Source organism: Heteronotia binoei, chromosome 7 (assembly GCF_032191835.1).
Source record: "Heteronotia binoei isolate CCM8104 ecotype False Entrance Well chromosome 7, APGP_CSIRO_Hbin_v1, whole genome shotgun sequence".
Classification (NCBI taxonomy): Eukaryota; Metazoa; Chordata; class Lepidosauria; order Squamata; family Gekkonidae; genus Heteronotia; species Heteronotia binoei.
This window is the reverse complement of record NC_083229.1, coordinates 1,318,606-1,334,903: the sequence shown is the minus strand read 5'-3', so window position 1 is coordinate 1,334,903 and position 16,298 is coordinate 1,318,606. Positions and strand designations below refer to the sequence as shown.

Genomic DNA, 16,298 nt, shown 5'->3' with positions numbered 1-16,298 from the left:
AAAAGAGGAAGGAGGAGAGATTGGATTTATACCCTGTCCTTCATTACCAGCGGGAGACTCAGAGCAGCTTACAATCTCCTTTCCCTTCTCCTCCCCACAACAGACACCCTGCAAGGCAGGTGAGGCTGAGAGAGCTCTGACAAAACTGCTCTTGAGCAGAACAGCTCCGGGAGAGCATGTGACTGACCCAAGGTCACTCCAGCAGGTGCAAGAGGAGGAGTGGGGAATCAAACCTGGTTCTCCCGGATTAGAGTCTGCGCTCTTAACCACGACACCAAACTAGAGTGTGGATTGATAGAGGAAGATGGCAGAGAAATGCAGTGATTTACTTCTATGGTCTAGTGCAGGGTGGACCAGGGGTGGCCAAGGGTAGCTCTCCAGATGTTTTTGCCTACAACTCCCATCAGCCCCAGCCAGCATGGCCAATGGCTGTGGCTGATGGGAGTTGTAGGCAAAAACATCTGGAGAGCTACCCTTGGCCACCCCTGGTCTACTGTAAAGGGGGGCATGTACCCATGCTGCCACAGCCCCTATTTTCAGGACGGGAGTCTGAAGAACTGAGGGGACCAGAGACAAAGCGAGCCAGGAAGGAGATCTGCCCTCATACCTTCAGCAGTGTGTCTTCCCACTCCTCCTGGCACAGGGACGCCTTTGTGTTTGCTGAAAGGAAAAAGCAACCCAGGTCGCCAGAGACTTCTTCACGGGGAAACTGCTCTCCTCCAGGAAGCACCCCCAACTCTGGGAGGGGAGCACAGAGGGGGTGCCTTTGGGGGCTCTGTGCAGAGCGCCAATTCTTCCGCCCTCAACCAGGACATCCAGCCGAAGGGGAGTCAGCCAGCGGTCAGTCCACGGAGCCCTGCTCTGTAGCAGGCACAAGGACCTCCGCCCCCCCAGGCCCTCCAGTTAGGCCGCTTTAACAAAAGGACGGGGCAAGCCACGGCTTTTTTTGCAGCAGGAACTCCTTAGCATATTAGGCCGCACCCCCCTGATATAGCCAATCCTCCTGGAGCTGACAGTAGGCCCCGTAAGCTCTTGGAGGACTGGCTACGTAAGAGGGGTGCGTGGCCTAATATGCAAAGGAGTTCCTGCTACAAAAAAAGCCCTGGGGAGAGCTATCCACAACGCAAGACCAACAGAGCCTCCAGCCTCAGGCACAGTACATCTAGGAGCAGGAGGCGCTGTGAGAGAAGCAGAGGCTCTCTTACTGGGGCACTGCCCCTCCTCCCTCACCCCCCTCTGAGGCACTCCAGACAGCTCTCCCCACAGCCCCCCCCGCCCTCCTCTGGGAAGGCAGGCTTGCCGGAGAGAGTGACCCCGGGCCAGTCAGTCAGCAAGGGGGACCAACGTTTCCTCTAAGCTGCGGAGTCTTGTGAGCAAAAATTCTGCTTTGTGAGCTCCTGGCACTAAAGTTGTGAGCTCCTGAAGAAATTAGCTTCCTCCGGGGCCATCCTGCCTGAGCCAAGACAAAAGTTCTACTGGAGAAAGTTTTCCTACCAGACGTTTTGTTCTCAGCTGCAGAGAACATCCTCAGTGGCGTTGCAGCCGGAGCAGGCGCTCAGACCTTCTTGGCTGCTGTGCATTGAGTGGGGCCAGGGCTGCTGGAGAGCTGCTATTTCTAGGCTATTTCATCACACCCCCTCCAGCCTAGAAATAGCAGCTCTCCAGCAGCCCTGGCCCCACTCAATGCACAGCAGCCAAGAAGGTCTGAGCACCTGCTCCGGCTGCAACGCCACTGAGGATGTTCTCCGCAGCTGAGAACGAAACGTCTGGTAGGAAAACTTTCTCCAGTAGAACACGGCACTTGATCCCGAAAGACTCTACAAACCCTAATGATGTTACCAGCCGTGAAAACCTGAAATCTTTGACAAGACAAAAGTGTGTGAGCCAGAGGCTAAACAACGATGAGCGAGCTCACACTAACTCAGCTTAGAGGGAACACTGGCAGGGACTCAGATCCAGCCCCCAGCCCAGCCCAGCCCTGGCCCTTTAGCAGCTGTGCTGTTCTGGGCCTTGGGGTTCTCCACTGGCTGCTCTGGAGGAAACAAAGGAGCCCCTCTTGCAACTCCCAGGGCTGCCCCAGGAAGGCCAGCCCCTGCCTCCCCCCCGCCCCCCGAGAGCAGAGAAGGAGAGAGGGAGGGGTCTCACCTGCAGCAAGCCCTCCCCACTTGCCCTGCTCTCAAAAAAGTAGGGTGATCTCTGCTGAACTCTGTTCAGGAATGGGGTCACTCCTGCCCTCCCCCTCCCCAATAAGGGCTCAAAGGGCCTTATCGTGCCATTTCCTTCTCTTGAGATGGGTCAAGCAGAGGGAATGACTGGCCCAGGATTAGGCAGGGAGCTCCCAGGGCACAGCAGGGATTCGAACATGGTTCCTCCAGGTCACACTTGCCTACAGGAAGCCGCCTTCTACTGAATCCATCCAGGTCAGCCTTGCCTACTCCGGCTGGCAGCCGCTCTCCCTCCAGGGCCTCAGGCAGCCAGAGAAAGGTCTTCCCCATCCCCTCCTGCCTGGTCCTTTTCAGTTGGAGAGGCTGCCAGGGACCGAACCGAGGACCTTCCGCAGGCCACACTGAGGCTCTTCCCACCGAGCCACGACCCCTCCCCAGATCGCAGTCCAGCACGCTGGCTCCAAACAGTTGGAATGCCAGGCCGCCATCCCCACCCCTCACCTTCCAGATGCTCCACTAACTCGGGAAGCCTCTTGCCCCACAAGGGCTCCAGAGCGGGGTGGATATTGAGGGGCAGCACATTCAGGAGACGCAGAACGGCTGCCCCACGGCCTTCCCCTCCATAGGGCTGAGAAGCAACAACCTGGGGAGAACAAAGAGCATTTCCTTTAGAGCTGCACCCCCCCCTGCCCCCCCCAGCCAGTGAACAGAAAGACGCAGCCCTCGAACTGGCTGACTCAGGGAGCCTCCTCAGGCAACAGAAGAAAGGTCCTCGCACCACTGGAAGGATGGGCCACTCCCAAAAACACAGAACTGGAAACTTCCCCAATGGGTCATCTAGTCCAACCTCCTCCACAGTGCAGGAAATTCACACTATCCCCCCCCCCCCCCCCCCGCCCTGTGATCCCTGGTTCTCCTTCCTTGGAGGTCTTTAAACAGAGGCTAGATGGCCCTCTGACAGCAATGAGGATCCTGTGAATTTAGGGGGAGAGGTTTGTGAGTTTTCTGCATTGTGCAGGAGGTTGGACTAGATGACCCTGGAGGTCCCTTCCAACTCTGATTCCTGACACTTAGAGCCATTCCTGAGTGGAACAGGCTTCCTCCTTGGGAGGTGGTGGGCTCTCCCTCCTTGGAGGTCTTTAAGCAGAGGCTGGATGGCCATCTGACAGCAATGAGGATCCTGTGAATTTAGGGGAAGGCGTTTGTAAGTTTCCTGCATTGTGCAGGAGGTTGGACTAGACGACCCTGGAGGTCCCCTTCCAACTCTATAATTCCTGACACTTAGAGCCGTTCCTGAGTGGAACAGGCTTCCTCCTTGGGAGGTGGTGGGCTGTCCCTCCTTGGAGGTCTTTAAACAGAGGCTAGATGGCCATCTGACAGCAATGAGGATCCTGTGAATTTAGGGGGAGATATTTGTGAGTTTCCTGCATTGTGCAGGGGGTTGGGCTAGATGACCCTGGAGGTCCCTTCCAACTCTATGATTCCTGACACTTAGAGCCGTTCCTCAGTGGAACAGGCTTCCTCCTTGGGAGGTGGTGGGCTCTCCCTCCTTGGAGGTCTTTAAACAGAGGCTAGATGGCCATTTGACAGCAATGAAGATCCTGTGAATTTAGGGGGAGGGGTTTGTGAGTTTCCTGCATTGTGCAGGGGGTTGGACTAGATGACCCTGGAGGTCCCTTCCAGTTCTATGATTCTATGCCCAGAGGAAGGCAAAAAACCTCCAGGATCCATGAAGCAATCCAGCCTAAACTTCTTCCCAAGCCCAAAGAGGTAACTGGCATTTCCCTGCCCTCCCTCTCACAATCTGCCTACGTGAAGCCCAGGGTCTCTGCAGCCCACAGACAGTGCCCGCCCTTCCTTGCTGAGCTCTGACCAGCAGCCTTGCTCAGGCTTCCCCTCCCCTTTGAGCATCCACTCACCAGCAGCCGGGACATCAGTGCGCAGGGGGACGGGAGATTTGCTGCAAAAAGACAGGGAGGAGAAGATCTTTAAGGCCAGGCAGCACTCAGCAGGTCTCCCCTGGGGAAGGCAGCATACTGGGGGGGGGGGGGGGGGGGTGGAGACACAGCAATCATGGCAAGGGAGAACAGGGAACCATCTCTGGGGAGGGGGAGAAATGGACACCCAAAGCCTCAGCTGGCCAAGAAAGATTTCCTGATCTCCCTCCTGAAAAAACCAGCCACACGACATCCATTTATAGGCTGCGTTTCTCACTGAGATTGGAAAGGGAAGGGGGGGAGGGAGACAGAAGAATCCCTCCACCCACCCCCCCCTCGGACTTTCAAGTCTGGAGTGTTGAAAAAAGGATTCCTAGGAACTACTCTCTTCTTGAGTGAGCTAACCCTCATTTTAGAAAGCTTGGCACACATTCCAGATGTGTAGATTGACAAAGTCTGAAGACTTCTGTTTTCCCCTGATGGGAATGAGTGAGATCTTAGGGAGCACTGGAAAAAACAAAAAACACCACCTGGCTATTCCCCCTTCGGGAATGAGTGAAATGAAAGACGTTATACTGAAAATACATAACATTGAGAGGTTTCACTAAATTAGATAATGCTAATCCCTACGTATACCGTAAACATAGGCAACATTTAAGACCTTTTTTGTTTTAAATGCAAACTATTAATGTTATGTTTATTGATAACACGTTAAAGAGTTAAGCATTTTCAGCGTTAAAAAATTCACTGTAATACTCAATATTATATTGGGTATAACTTGTCATTTTTCTTACAGAAAACAAAAACAAGAACATAAGAACACAAGAGAAGCCATATTGGATCAGGCCAATGGCCCATCCAGTCCCACACTCTGGGTCACACAGTGGCCAAAACTCCCAAGTGCCATCAGAAGGTCCACCAGTGGGGCCAGGACACTAGAAGCCATCCCACTGTTGCCCCCCGCAAGCATCAAGAGTACAGAGCATCACTGCCCAAGACATAATAACCTAAGAGAAGCCATGTTGGATCAGGCCAATGGCCCATCCAGTCTAACACTCTGGGTCACACAGTGGCCGAAACCCCCAAGTGCCATCAGGAAGTCCATCAGTGGGGCCAGGACACTAGAAGCCCGCCCACTGTTGCCCCGCCCCCAACACCAAGAGTACAGAGCATCATGCCCCGGACAAGAGTTCCAACAATACGCTGTGGCTAATAGCCCCTGATGGCTTTTAAATTCCATAAATATACAAAACAGTACAATTTTATATGTTAACCATATAACGTATAAATGGTGTGCTTTAAATTTAAACAGTAAAAGCAGCTTAGCTTTAATAGGAAAATATTGCTTGCATTACAATTTCCCCCTAAGCAAATCAGGGAAATTTTGCATGGCCAGCTAAGACTGAAGGTGGATCACATTCTTCAGACAGCAGAGGGTGTCCCAGTAACACCATCCTCCCCCAGTGCCCCCCCCATTCTCCTCCATCTGCAACAGCCCAATCCGAAGAGAGGTCTGTCCTCCAGCAACCCCCCCTCCCCCCTCATCAGTCCCTCAAGGCCTCCAAGCCCATCGGCAGTTCCCACTTGCAGAAGTCAGCTTTGCAACTACAGAGCTCCAGTGCTGCCTCTTCCCTTCCTTGCCCCCCCCTCCCCCAGCATCACACACCGTTGGTGTCGTAGTGGAGCTGGAAATCCTTCTGGCCCTCCTCTTGCTTCTTCACCACCAGGTGGACGAGGCTCCTGCAGAGCGGGGTCAGGGCACCGGTCAAGTGGACGGGGGTCACAAACTCCAGGAGGGAAGGCCAAAGAACCTGGGGGAGGAGAGGAGAGCCCAGCCAATGGGCACAGGAGGAGCCTTGCCCGCCTTGAGACTGGGCAGCAGCTTCTCCCTCCCAACGCAGAGGGTCCTGCTCCATTATCTGCAGGCAGAGGCCTGCTGGTGACTCTCGCACTCCGTGGCTTTCTGGAGCATCCCAAGTAGTGCAGAAGCCCACACTCCTCCTGGGCAACTCTGCTCAGCTTGCAAGACATCCCAGCCTGCTCCGGCCACTGGGGCTGCCGTGCCAGAGAGCCCCGGAGGAGCCAGGCTTCCGCAGCCTCCCTCCTTGGGGAAGCGTCCCCTGCTGCCTTGCAAAGCAAGAACTGGCAGGCCGCTTCACAACGGTGCCTCTAGTGCAGGGGTGGCCAAGCTTGCTCAGTGTAAGAGCCACATAGAATAAATGCCAGATGCCTGAGAGCCACAAGGCAGGGAGGGAGAAGTGGAAAGAAAGCAACTTCAAATGCATTCTCCAAGCTGCTGGCTAGCTTGGCTTGGAGAAGAGATTTAAAGAGAGAAAGGACTCCTCCAAGCTGGCTGATGGGGAGGTGGGGGGCTTTGAGAGCCACACGGTGTGTTGAAAGAGCCACATGTGGGTGCTGAGCCATAGTGTGGCCACCCCGCACGCACACACGAGGAGGAGCGCCCAGCCACATCCACACAGCAAAGGAACCCAGCCCCCTCACCTCGCTCATTCGGTCGACGGTGGTGCTGATGAGGAAGAGGGTGTTGACGCTGATGTCCCGGACGTGGCTGTCACTCAGGTCCTCCGTTTCCAGGGACTGCCGCCGGGGCGGCTGAGGAGGCTGGGCAGAGGAAACAAGGCAGAAGCCATCACCCACAGAGGCCGGGATGGAAACTCTCCTTGGAAGCCAGCCCTCCGCTTGGCACATAAAGAGAGCAGACTGGGCCTCAAGAGGAGCTGGGGGTGCCTCCCTCCGCCCCACTGGCAGCTTGCAGAGCCCCCACCCACCCACCACTCCCACAAGGCCAAGCCAGGAGGGTGTCAATATTCGGCAGGGAAGACGGTGGCCTGGCCTGGCCTGGCCTTCTGTGCACAGAGGGCGGGAGATTTTGCAGCACCACGCAGCACTGGCCCTTTTTGCACATGCTCCTCCACTGCCTCTCCGGCACTGCAGCTTGAACTGGCACAGGCACTAGTCCCCCCCGCCCCCCGTTATAAGCCAAGGAACCACTCTGAGGAACCTCCAGCCCAATGGACTGCCAGGCAAGGCAGGTTCCGACAGAACTTTCAAGGAGTGGGCAATTATCTTCTGCACAGAAGGGTACAGCAAGCAGCCAGCCAGCCTGCCAGGTCAGCAGGCAGCAGCACCCAGCTCTTTGGAGAAGGCAGAATGGCCTAGTGGCTGCAGCATTCCACTGCAGCTGAGAGACCTTCAGGACTCCATGCAGCCATCACCCGAAGGGTCAAGGCAAGAGGAGGGCCAGTTTGGTGCCGTGGTTACGTGCGCGGACTCTTATCTGGGAGAGCCAAGCTGCTGGAATGGCCTTGGGTCAGCCATAGCTCTCGCAGGAGTTGTCCTTGAAAGGACAGCTGCTGGGAGAGCCCTCTCAGCCCCACCCACTGCACAAGGTGTTTGTTGTGGGGGAAGAAGATAAAGGAGATGGAAACAGGATGTTTCTAAAGCTCCTTCTCTGGAAGGGCAAGAGGGAGAATTTTGGAAGCCCCCGGGGGCCTCTGTCTTGGGGAATTTGGTGCCGCGGCTGCTTTTGGAGACTGTCGGTTTCCAGGCTCTGCCTTTCCAGTCTTACGCACATCGACACTGTCAGGCAGACATGAGCCAGCAGCACAGAATTCCTTCTCCACAAGAAAGGCAATTGCAGGGGCCTCAACCTGTAGGACACGGTGCACCCCCCCCCCCAATGCAGGAGCCGGGACTAGCCCCGCAGCCCCTGGCCGAGAGAGAGAGAGAGAGAGAAAGCAGCAGACACCCTCTTTGCTGCAGAGTTCCTCCAGGCCACACCTCTTGGGCTGGCCTGAACCGCAAGACCCCCTCAGCAGCTGCCTTACCTGCTCAGTGGGAAGGGCACACTGCCGGACCAGGAACTCGATCAGGGCTTCCCCGCCCGGCTGCTCCAGGTACCCGTGGTGGGCCATCGCACTGATCACCTGAACCACAGCCCGCTTCACCTGCAAGAAACCCAGTGGGGACACTGCCAATCATTCACTCCTGCTCAAGCCCTTGTTCCCAGAGGGCCCCAAGAGACTGAATGCACAGGGGTCTGAAGTACAATCCCCCCAGCCACTAAGCGGCACAACTTGGCCATCAGCTGGGCAGCCCCTTCCAGCTGCATCGGCAGGAGGCAAGAGGAGAGGAAGGGGGCCGGGATGGCCACAGGTGACTTTGGGGCCCGGGGCTTATGGCTCAGTTCTGGCCAGCCTCTGCCCTCCCGGGGTGCATACAGAACGGCCTACAGAGCTGCCTGGGGACAAGGCGCTGGTCCTCTCCCAGTCTTCACACCCTGCTCAGCCCCTCCAGCACACCTCACTGGCTCCGGGCCTGCTGCTGAGGAACTCCAGTGTCAAGAGAGGCAGCCCTTGGGCCACGAGGCCTCTGGGAAGTCATTTCAAAGTGCTCAGCCTTGCCGGCAGCGGATGAGGCAGGGAGGGGGTCAGCCCAGGAGGATCCCAGCAAAGGGGGCCGTGCAAGGGGTGTGGCCTGAGGAGGAGGCGGGCCCACTGGGAGCAGCAGCTGCAAGACAGGACCCCAGAGTAGCCCCAGGCCCTCCCCCCTCCACTCACCTTGTTGCTGTGGTCCTGCAAAGGCAGCTTCATGGAGGAGAGGATGAAGGGCTTCTTGATCTCCATCTGAGAGGCTGGGGGAGGAGGCAGAGAGAGGGGAACGGGAGAGAGGCCAGCTGCCGCAAGTTGCCCTCCTGCCAGGCTGGAGTGTCTCTGCAAGGCCTGTCTACCTGCTAGGGGAGGACTCCCAAGGTGGCAACCAAGAGAAATGCCCTGGCTGCCACCTTCCAGCCAAGTTCTGCCCAGCCAGTTGCTCAGGGAGTTGGATCAAGCAGCCAGAACGCCAGCCAAGTTTCAGGGCCCCCTTCGGGGCTGCTTCTACCAGCAGCACACTCCTTTGGTCCAGGCCTTCTCTCCCTCCAGCGGGAGCCCCTTCTCCCCTCCCGGGGCTGCCAACGGGGGCCTCAGAGACTACAGAGCCCCTCCCTCCCCTACTCACGGGCACTGTTGATGATCTGCCGCAGGATGGTCAGGATCCCCACCCGCACCCTCTCGTTGCCCGACTCCAGCTTCGGAAGCAGAAATCCCAGCAAACGGTCCGGGAAGGAAGCGGCTGTAGGAGGGAGAAGGCAAAACCAGCAGCCAGTGACCAAACCAGAAAGCAGAGCTGGCTGCAGCCACACACCTGAAGCCCTCCCCTCACATCTGCCAGGGAACTCGGGGCCTTCTATGCCCAGCATCCGCTCTCCTTGCTGGAATCCAAGGTTAGCAGTCACAGAAGGGGGAAGGGAGAGAGAGAAGAGAACACAGCAGAGAGGCAAAGGCAGGGAACCAACTTTCTGCTTTTGCCTTGATGCCATCAGAGTTTGATGCTGGAAAAGAAGAGCAAAAGAGGAGCTCTGCTGGATCAAACCAGTGAGGATCCATCTAGTCCTGACAGCCAGTTCCTCTGGAGGTCCAACAACAGGACAGAGAGGCCAGGCCTTCCCCTGAGAAGAACCTCAGAAGAGCCCTGCTGGGTCAGACCAGGGAGGGTCCATCTAGTCCAGCCTCCTGTCTCACACAGTGGCCAGCCAGTTCTTCTGGAAAGCCAGCAACAGGGCAGAGAGGCTGAGGCCTTCCCCTGAGAAGAACATCAGAAGAGCCCTGCTGGATCAGACCAGGGAGGGTCCATCCAGTCCAGCCTCCTGTCTCACACAGTGACCAGCCAGTTCCTCTGGAGGGCTGATAACAGGGCAGAGAGGCTGAGGCCTTCCCCTGAGAAGAACCTCAGAAGAGCCCTGATGGATCAGACCAGGGAGGGTCCATCCAGTCCAGCCTCCTGCCTCACACAGGGGCCAGCCAGTTCCTCTGGAGGGCTGATAACAGGGCAGAGAGGCTGAGGCCTTCCCCTGAGAAGAACCTCAGAAGAGCCCTGCTGGATCAGACCAGGGAGGGCCCATCTAGTCCAGCCTCCCATCTCACACAGTACCAACCAGTTTCTTTGGAGTGCCAGCAACACAGCAGAGAGGCTGAGGCCTTCCCCTGAGAAGAGCATCAGAAGAGCCCTGCTGCGTCAGACCAGTGAAGGTCCACTTAGCCCAGCCTCCTGTCCCACACAGTTCCTCTGGAGGGCCAACAACAGGGCAGAGAGGCTGAGGCCTTCCCCTGAGAAGAACCTCAGAAGAGCCCTGCTGGATCAGACCAGTGAGGGTCCATCTGATGCAGCATCCCATCTCACAGAGGGACCAACAAATTCCCCTGGAGGGACAACAACAGGACAGAGAGGCCTTGTCATTGCCTCTCGGCAGTAGGTTGCCTCTGAATGTGAAGATTCCCTTTAGTCACCATGGCTAGTAGCCACTGACAGCCCTCTCTCCTTGAATCTCTCCAATCCCCTGAAAGATCCCCTTGCTTCACAGCAGCAGGCCTGGTGGTGCCTGATCCCATTTCACCTCTGCCTGCAGCCATCACTACAGCCTCTGGCAGCCAGTTCCACATGTTAATCATTTGTGGGGAGGGACGGTGGCTCAGTGGTAGAGCATCTGCCTGGTAAGCAGAAGATCCCAGGTTCAATCCCTGGCATTTCCAACTAAATAGGGTCCAGGCAAGTAGGTGTGAAAAACCTCAGCTGGAAACCCTGGAGAGCCGCTGCCAGTCTGAGAAGACAATACTGACTTTGATGGACCAAGGAGGGTCTGATTCAGTATAAGTAATAATAATAAGGCAGCTTCATATGTTCATTATTTCCTTTTGTCTGCCCTGAATCTACAGCCTGTCAGCTCAACTGGATGTCTTCGAGTTCAAGTATCTGGAGAGAAGGAGAAAAGTTCTCTTTGTCACAGATTAATCTCCTGAAGAAATGGGCAGCAGGGGGAAGAAAAGAACGGGGCTAATGACAGACGAAGCCCCAAGGCCAGAGATGGCGCTGAAGCCCTTCTGGGTGCAAAGCAGCCAGCCAAGAGGCTTCCTGGTCCCGAAACCACAGTTAGAGCTGAAAAAGTAACATAACACCACAATACAATTGAACAGTATTAGCCTTTGACTATTTAGATAACTGATTGTTAATTTTTTACAACTACATAGCTGAACTGGGAACGTATTGATTATTTTTAACGGTGATTTGGAATTTTGTTACTTTTCTATTACTATAAACTACTTTAAACAACTACGTGATTATTTTAAATTTATACAAAACATTGAGAGAATTTCCCACGTATCTTTGTTTATAATCCCCATTTTTAGTTTGGGGACTGTGGGAATATATTTAAGGGAATAGTGTTATTGGTAATGATATAATATTGCTATGATTTACTTATTAATCCATTTTTATTTTGTCTTTAATATTTGTAAAAGCGCCTCACCTTATTTCCTCCTCCCCCTCATATCCTAGAACACAGCAGATAAAATTATCAGCTAAGACATTAGAATCAAAACACAATATTGAATGACGGGGCAAATTTAAGCTTTGTAACATGACAATGTTAGATTTTCTTTACATATCTTGAAGCACCCGGTTTTTTAAAGTAAAAAACCATCCATGAATATTGCAGTTATGTTGTATTGTTTGTTCTTGCATTTGAAAAATGTCTTTTTATTAATATAGCTGACTCCCTTTGTTGTATATAACTATGCATGATACCTGAAAACCTTTTCATGAATTTTTATCTCCCTTAGCCCTTACTTTCCTTCTGCATCCTAATGTTTTCTTGAGGAAATTTTTTTAAAAACTTTATTTAATAAAAGGAAAAGAAAGTCAGTGAGAGACCAGAACAGAAAATCCTCCGCATGTTCCCCAGAGAGCACTGCGATCGGGATCTCAAAATCTTTTGGTTGTCCCCGGGCCAAAGGAAGCCCGCTTGAAGACCACAAGGGACCGAGCCTTCTCTGTAATGGCTCCATTTTGGTGGAACCAGCTGCCGGAGGAGGTAAGGGCCCTGCGGGATCTTACTCAATTCCGCAGGGCCTTTAAGACAATCCTCTTTCAGCTGGCCCACAACTAACCGGCCCTGTATACCTGTATACTGACTACTGAATATTGATTATGGAATACCGGAATGCTGAAGACTGTATACCGAATCAGTATTTGAATTTGAATAGAGTGTAGCTTCACGACCGCTGTCTGATTTTTAACGATATGTATATTTATAACAAATGTTGGATTTTAATTATTTATTATGAAATGTTAAATTTAAAGTGTAATTTATTTTTATGTTAGTTTTATATATGTTGTAAGCCGCCCTGAGCCACTCGGTGGGAAGGGCGGGATATAAATCCCAGATCAAATAAATAAATAAATAAATAAAATCCTACACTGGAATGCGTGATCCTCTGGCAGTATCTATTGTAGAGACACACCTGTGCCCTCACCTGCCCTGAAACACAAGGGCAACTTCACACACTGCCATGATGCCAGCTGCTCACAAAGACCTGTTACACGCATGCCAGTCCAGTTCACACACAGGCTTTTTTTTGCACAGCCAGAGGTGTGTTGCGTGGAGGGCCTGGGAGACCAGCCTTACACATTCTGCAAACCAACCAATGAGCTGGGACCATTCAGAAGCACCGCCTACGTCCCTTCAGCCACCCACTGGAATCCAGCCCAGGTCACAACAGGTTTTTACACAACGATCTGAAGCCAAAGGTGTTTTCTGTACCAAAACCAGAACTCTGACTTCTTGGAAGTGTTTGCCTGCTGGCCAGGAGAGGGAGAGACAAACACACAGCTGGGGGAGGGGGCAACACGTCCCCAGCAGCTGAAGGACAGAGCAGAGCGGGGAAGGTGGAGACCTTCATGCAGGGTCACAAGGCGGCCAGCTTTCATGCTAAAGGGGGGCAGAGCCCCACGCACAAAGGACTCCATGCAAAACCTGCTAGGTTGTTTTCACACCCAAACACAGAATTCCGCTTTGCCCGATGCGCCAACACCTCCCCCTTCTCGAGAGGGTGTTTGTTAAGGAGGAAAAAACCACCTGACAGTGACTCACCCCAGGCCAAAGGAGGGCAACGCTTCTCTAGCCAAAGGCGCTCAAAGACAGGAGCCCAGCAGCACTCAGAGACCAACCTGATTCTCAAAGGATGAGTTTTCAAGAGACAAAGCTGCTTTCACAAAAGCTCATCCCTCTCTCCATCTCGCTGGCCTCCAAAAGCTGCTGGACCCCCAAGTCTTGCTCCCCCTTCACAGAGCAACACAACGACCCTCGGAAACCGAACTCACTCCCCCTTCCTCTGCTCTCCACAAACCAACATCAGGCAAGATCCTTTCCCCCCACCAAGAACGACTGCTACACTGAGCCCCCCAAAAGGAGGGACCCCCACAGGCACTGCACACCTGCCACCAACGCCCCTGTAATCGGCAAGGGCCAGAAGCCGCCAGTCCCACACTCTGGCCACAAGCACAGGGGGGCCGGGGCAGGCCCAGGCCGAAAGCAAGTCTGAGCCTTGCTTCAAGCAGCCAGGATCCGGAGCCCAAGAAAACAGGCTGCTGTGAGCTCAGCCTGACTCTACTTATTTATTTGGTTCATATCCTGCCCTCCCCACTGAAGCACGCCCAGGACAGCTGGTTTGGTGTGGTGGTGAAGTGCACAGACTCTTATCTGGGAGAACCGGGTTTGATTCCCCACTCCTCCACTTACACCTGCTGGAATGGCCTCGGGTCAGCCAGAGCTCTCTTATCTGGGAGAACCGGGTTTGATTCCCCACTCCTCCACTTGCACCTGCTGGCATGGCCTTGGGTCAGCCAGAGCTCTCTTATCTGGGAGAACCGGGCTTGATTCCCCCCTCCTCCACTTGCAGCTGCTGGAATGGCCTTGGGACAGCCATAGCTCTCTTATCTGGGAGAACCGGGTTTGATTCCCCCCTCCTCCACTTGCAGCTGCTGGAATGGCCTCGGGTCAGCCAGAGCTCTCTTATCTGGGAGAACCGGGTTTGATTCCCCACTCCTCCACTTGCACCTGCTGGCATGGCCTTGGGTCAGCCAGAGCTCTCTTATCTGGAAGAACCGGGTTGGATTCCCCACTCCTCCACTTGCACTGCTGGAATGGCCTTGGTCAGCTGAGCTCTCTTATCTGGGAGAACCAGGTTTGATTCCCCACTCCTCCACTTGCACCTGCTGGAATGGCCTTGGGTCAGCCAGAGCTCTCTTATCTGGGAGAACCGGGTTTGATTCCCCACTCCTCCACTTGCAGCTGCTGGAATGGCCTCGGGTCAGCCATAGCTCTGGCAGAGGTTGTCCTTGAAAGGGCAGCTGCTGTAAGAGCTCTGTCAGCCCCACCCACCTCACAGGATGTCTGTTACGGGGGAGGAAGGGAAAGGAGATTTTGAGCTGCTCTGAGATCCTGTCGTTGAAAGGGCAGCTTCTGGGAGAGCTCTCTCAGCCCCACCTAGCTCACAGGGTGTCTGTTGGGGGTGGGGGGGGGGAGGTAAAGGAGCTTGTGACCACTCTGAGACTCTGAGATTCAGAATATAGGGTGGGATACAAATCCAATATCATCATCTTCTTCCATCTTCTCTGGTCCCTTCCCTCCTTCTCCTGCTCAGACCCAGGCACTGGTGCTCAGGACCAATCGGGGCTCTGCTCAGCCTCTTCCCGCCCCCTGGCTTTCCCACCAGGCCCTGCCACAAGCTCCTCCTAGAAGGCTGCTGAAAGGAAAGCACCTGCCATTCTGCAATGCCATTCAGACTGTGGGATTCTCTGGATCAGACCAAACTCCCTGCTCAGTGCAAGTGAGAAGGAGGCAGCCTGCCGGATCAGACCTCACCAACCCACAGGCAACGCCACCCTGCTTCAGTTGAGAGCAGTGAAAGGAGAGACGCCCACCTCAGCTGGCCCTGCTGGAACCAGACGCCTGGTCTGCCCTGACAGGAGACAGGCCTTGGCGGCGGCAGCTGCAGCCAGAGGGCCCCAAGAAGCCCCTGAGCAGCATGCTTCATTCATGACGACTCCGTGGCACCCCCACCCTGCCCCTGTCTGCCAAGGAAGGCCCCCCGGCTGAGCAAAAAGAAGGCCCCAGAGTGCCAGAGTTGGACACAGGCCGGGACCAGGCAGCAGAGTTCTCCCGGGGTCCTTACCCAGCACAGTGAAGCACCGGAGGACTTCGTTGTGGTTCTTCAGCTGGACTGGCACGGAGGAGTCTGGCGGAGTACTGATCTGCTCGTGGAAGGAGAGAAAAACCAGTCAAAATGTGCCCCAGTCAGGAACCCTGAGCTCCTGATGGACTCCAGCACTTCTTGCCATGAAAGCAGGCGAGGGTCCCAGCCTAGAAAGCACTTCGACAAGCCCTGTTGGATCCCAGGATCCCCAGTGCCAGAAGGGGACAGAAGAGCTTATGCGCCGGGAGAGAAAGTTTCAGAACACCTCAAAACCAGAGCAGAGCCCAGATTGAAGGCCCAGACTGATACCCTCAAGGCAGCTACGTCCTGCAAGTTCCCAGCACTTACGTCTGGAGGAAGAGGCTTAGAAATGTTCAACCCAGGCAGGATGCGAAGCTTGTGCCCCTCACACTGGTGGGGATGAAAGGCGAGAGAGGAAGGAGCCCCCCCACCCCGGCATCCTCTGCTTGAGGAGCTGTGTTTCTTCCCTTGCTCCCTTTGGGCAGCTGGATCGCCCACCCAGAGACTCAGCCTCACACCAGAGGCTCTCTCCTCCTCCTTCTCCTGACTCCAGCGGGGCCCTGGCATGAGGGTGAGAGCCAACCCTCCTCCATGCAGAAGAGAGGGCTGGGCTTGGCGGGGCACTCCAGCCCCAAGAAGACCCCCCCACTCCCCTTCCTGACCCCCTCCCCTCCCCAGCAGACAGAGGCCAGGGGCCCCCTCCCCCCTCCCTACCTGGAGCTGCAGGGCGTTGAGGAGGGCGTCCAGCTGGGTGTCCAGGGTGCGGCTCCCGATGTTCACGGAGGCTTCCAGGATCTGGCACAAGGTCTGCTCAAGGCGACACGAGGCGGGAGGTCAGTACCCCTCACACGAAAAAGGCACATCAGGACTCTCCAGGAGCACCCAAATCGCCCTGGCTGCTTCTCTTCACAAGCCGCAGCTGCTGCCCACCCCCGAGACGAGGGGCTCAGGGAAAGCAGACCAAAAGGGACCGGGGGGGGCCTCCCTCCACGCCACACAGGGCCAGCGTGCCCACCGCCCGCTTCCCTCCCTCATTCGGCCAGCCCCGTTTGGAGAGAGGGTGCCGCTCAGCAGAGAGGCGTCTC

At 55.2% G+C, this 16,298-nt stretch overlaps 1 protein-coding gene across 1 annotated transcript in view; it reads right to left on the bottom strand.

Annotated features, from left to right (window-relative positions):
• MROH1 (maestro heat like repeat family member 1) overlaps positions 1–16,298 on the bottom strand; it is a 69,592-nt gene that overhangs the window by 37,603 nt on the left and 15,691 nt on the right. Inside the window, exons 8-17 of the mRNA XM_060243037.1 lie at positions 15,928–16,020; positions 15,172–15,250; positions 9,122–9,235; positions 8,683–8,756; positions 7,951–8,070; positions 6,605–6,724; positions 5,769–5,913; positions 4,085–4,125; positions 2,667–2,808; positions 608–660 (exon numbers count right to left, since the gene is read on the bottom strand). Of these exons, the coding sequence (XP_060099020.1) occupies positions 608–660; positions 2,667–2,808; positions 4,085–4,125; positions 5,769–5,913; positions 6,605–6,724; positions 7,951–8,070; positions 8,683–8,756; positions 9,122–9,235; positions 15,172–15,250; positions 15,928–16,020 (981 nt within the window). The remainder of the gene's footprint in view (positions 1–607; positions 661–2,666; positions 2,809–4,084; positions 4,126–5,768; positions 5,914–6,604; positions 6,725–7,950; positions 8,071–8,682; positions 8,757–9,121; positions 9,236–15,171; positions 15,251–15,927; positions 16,021–16,298) is intronic.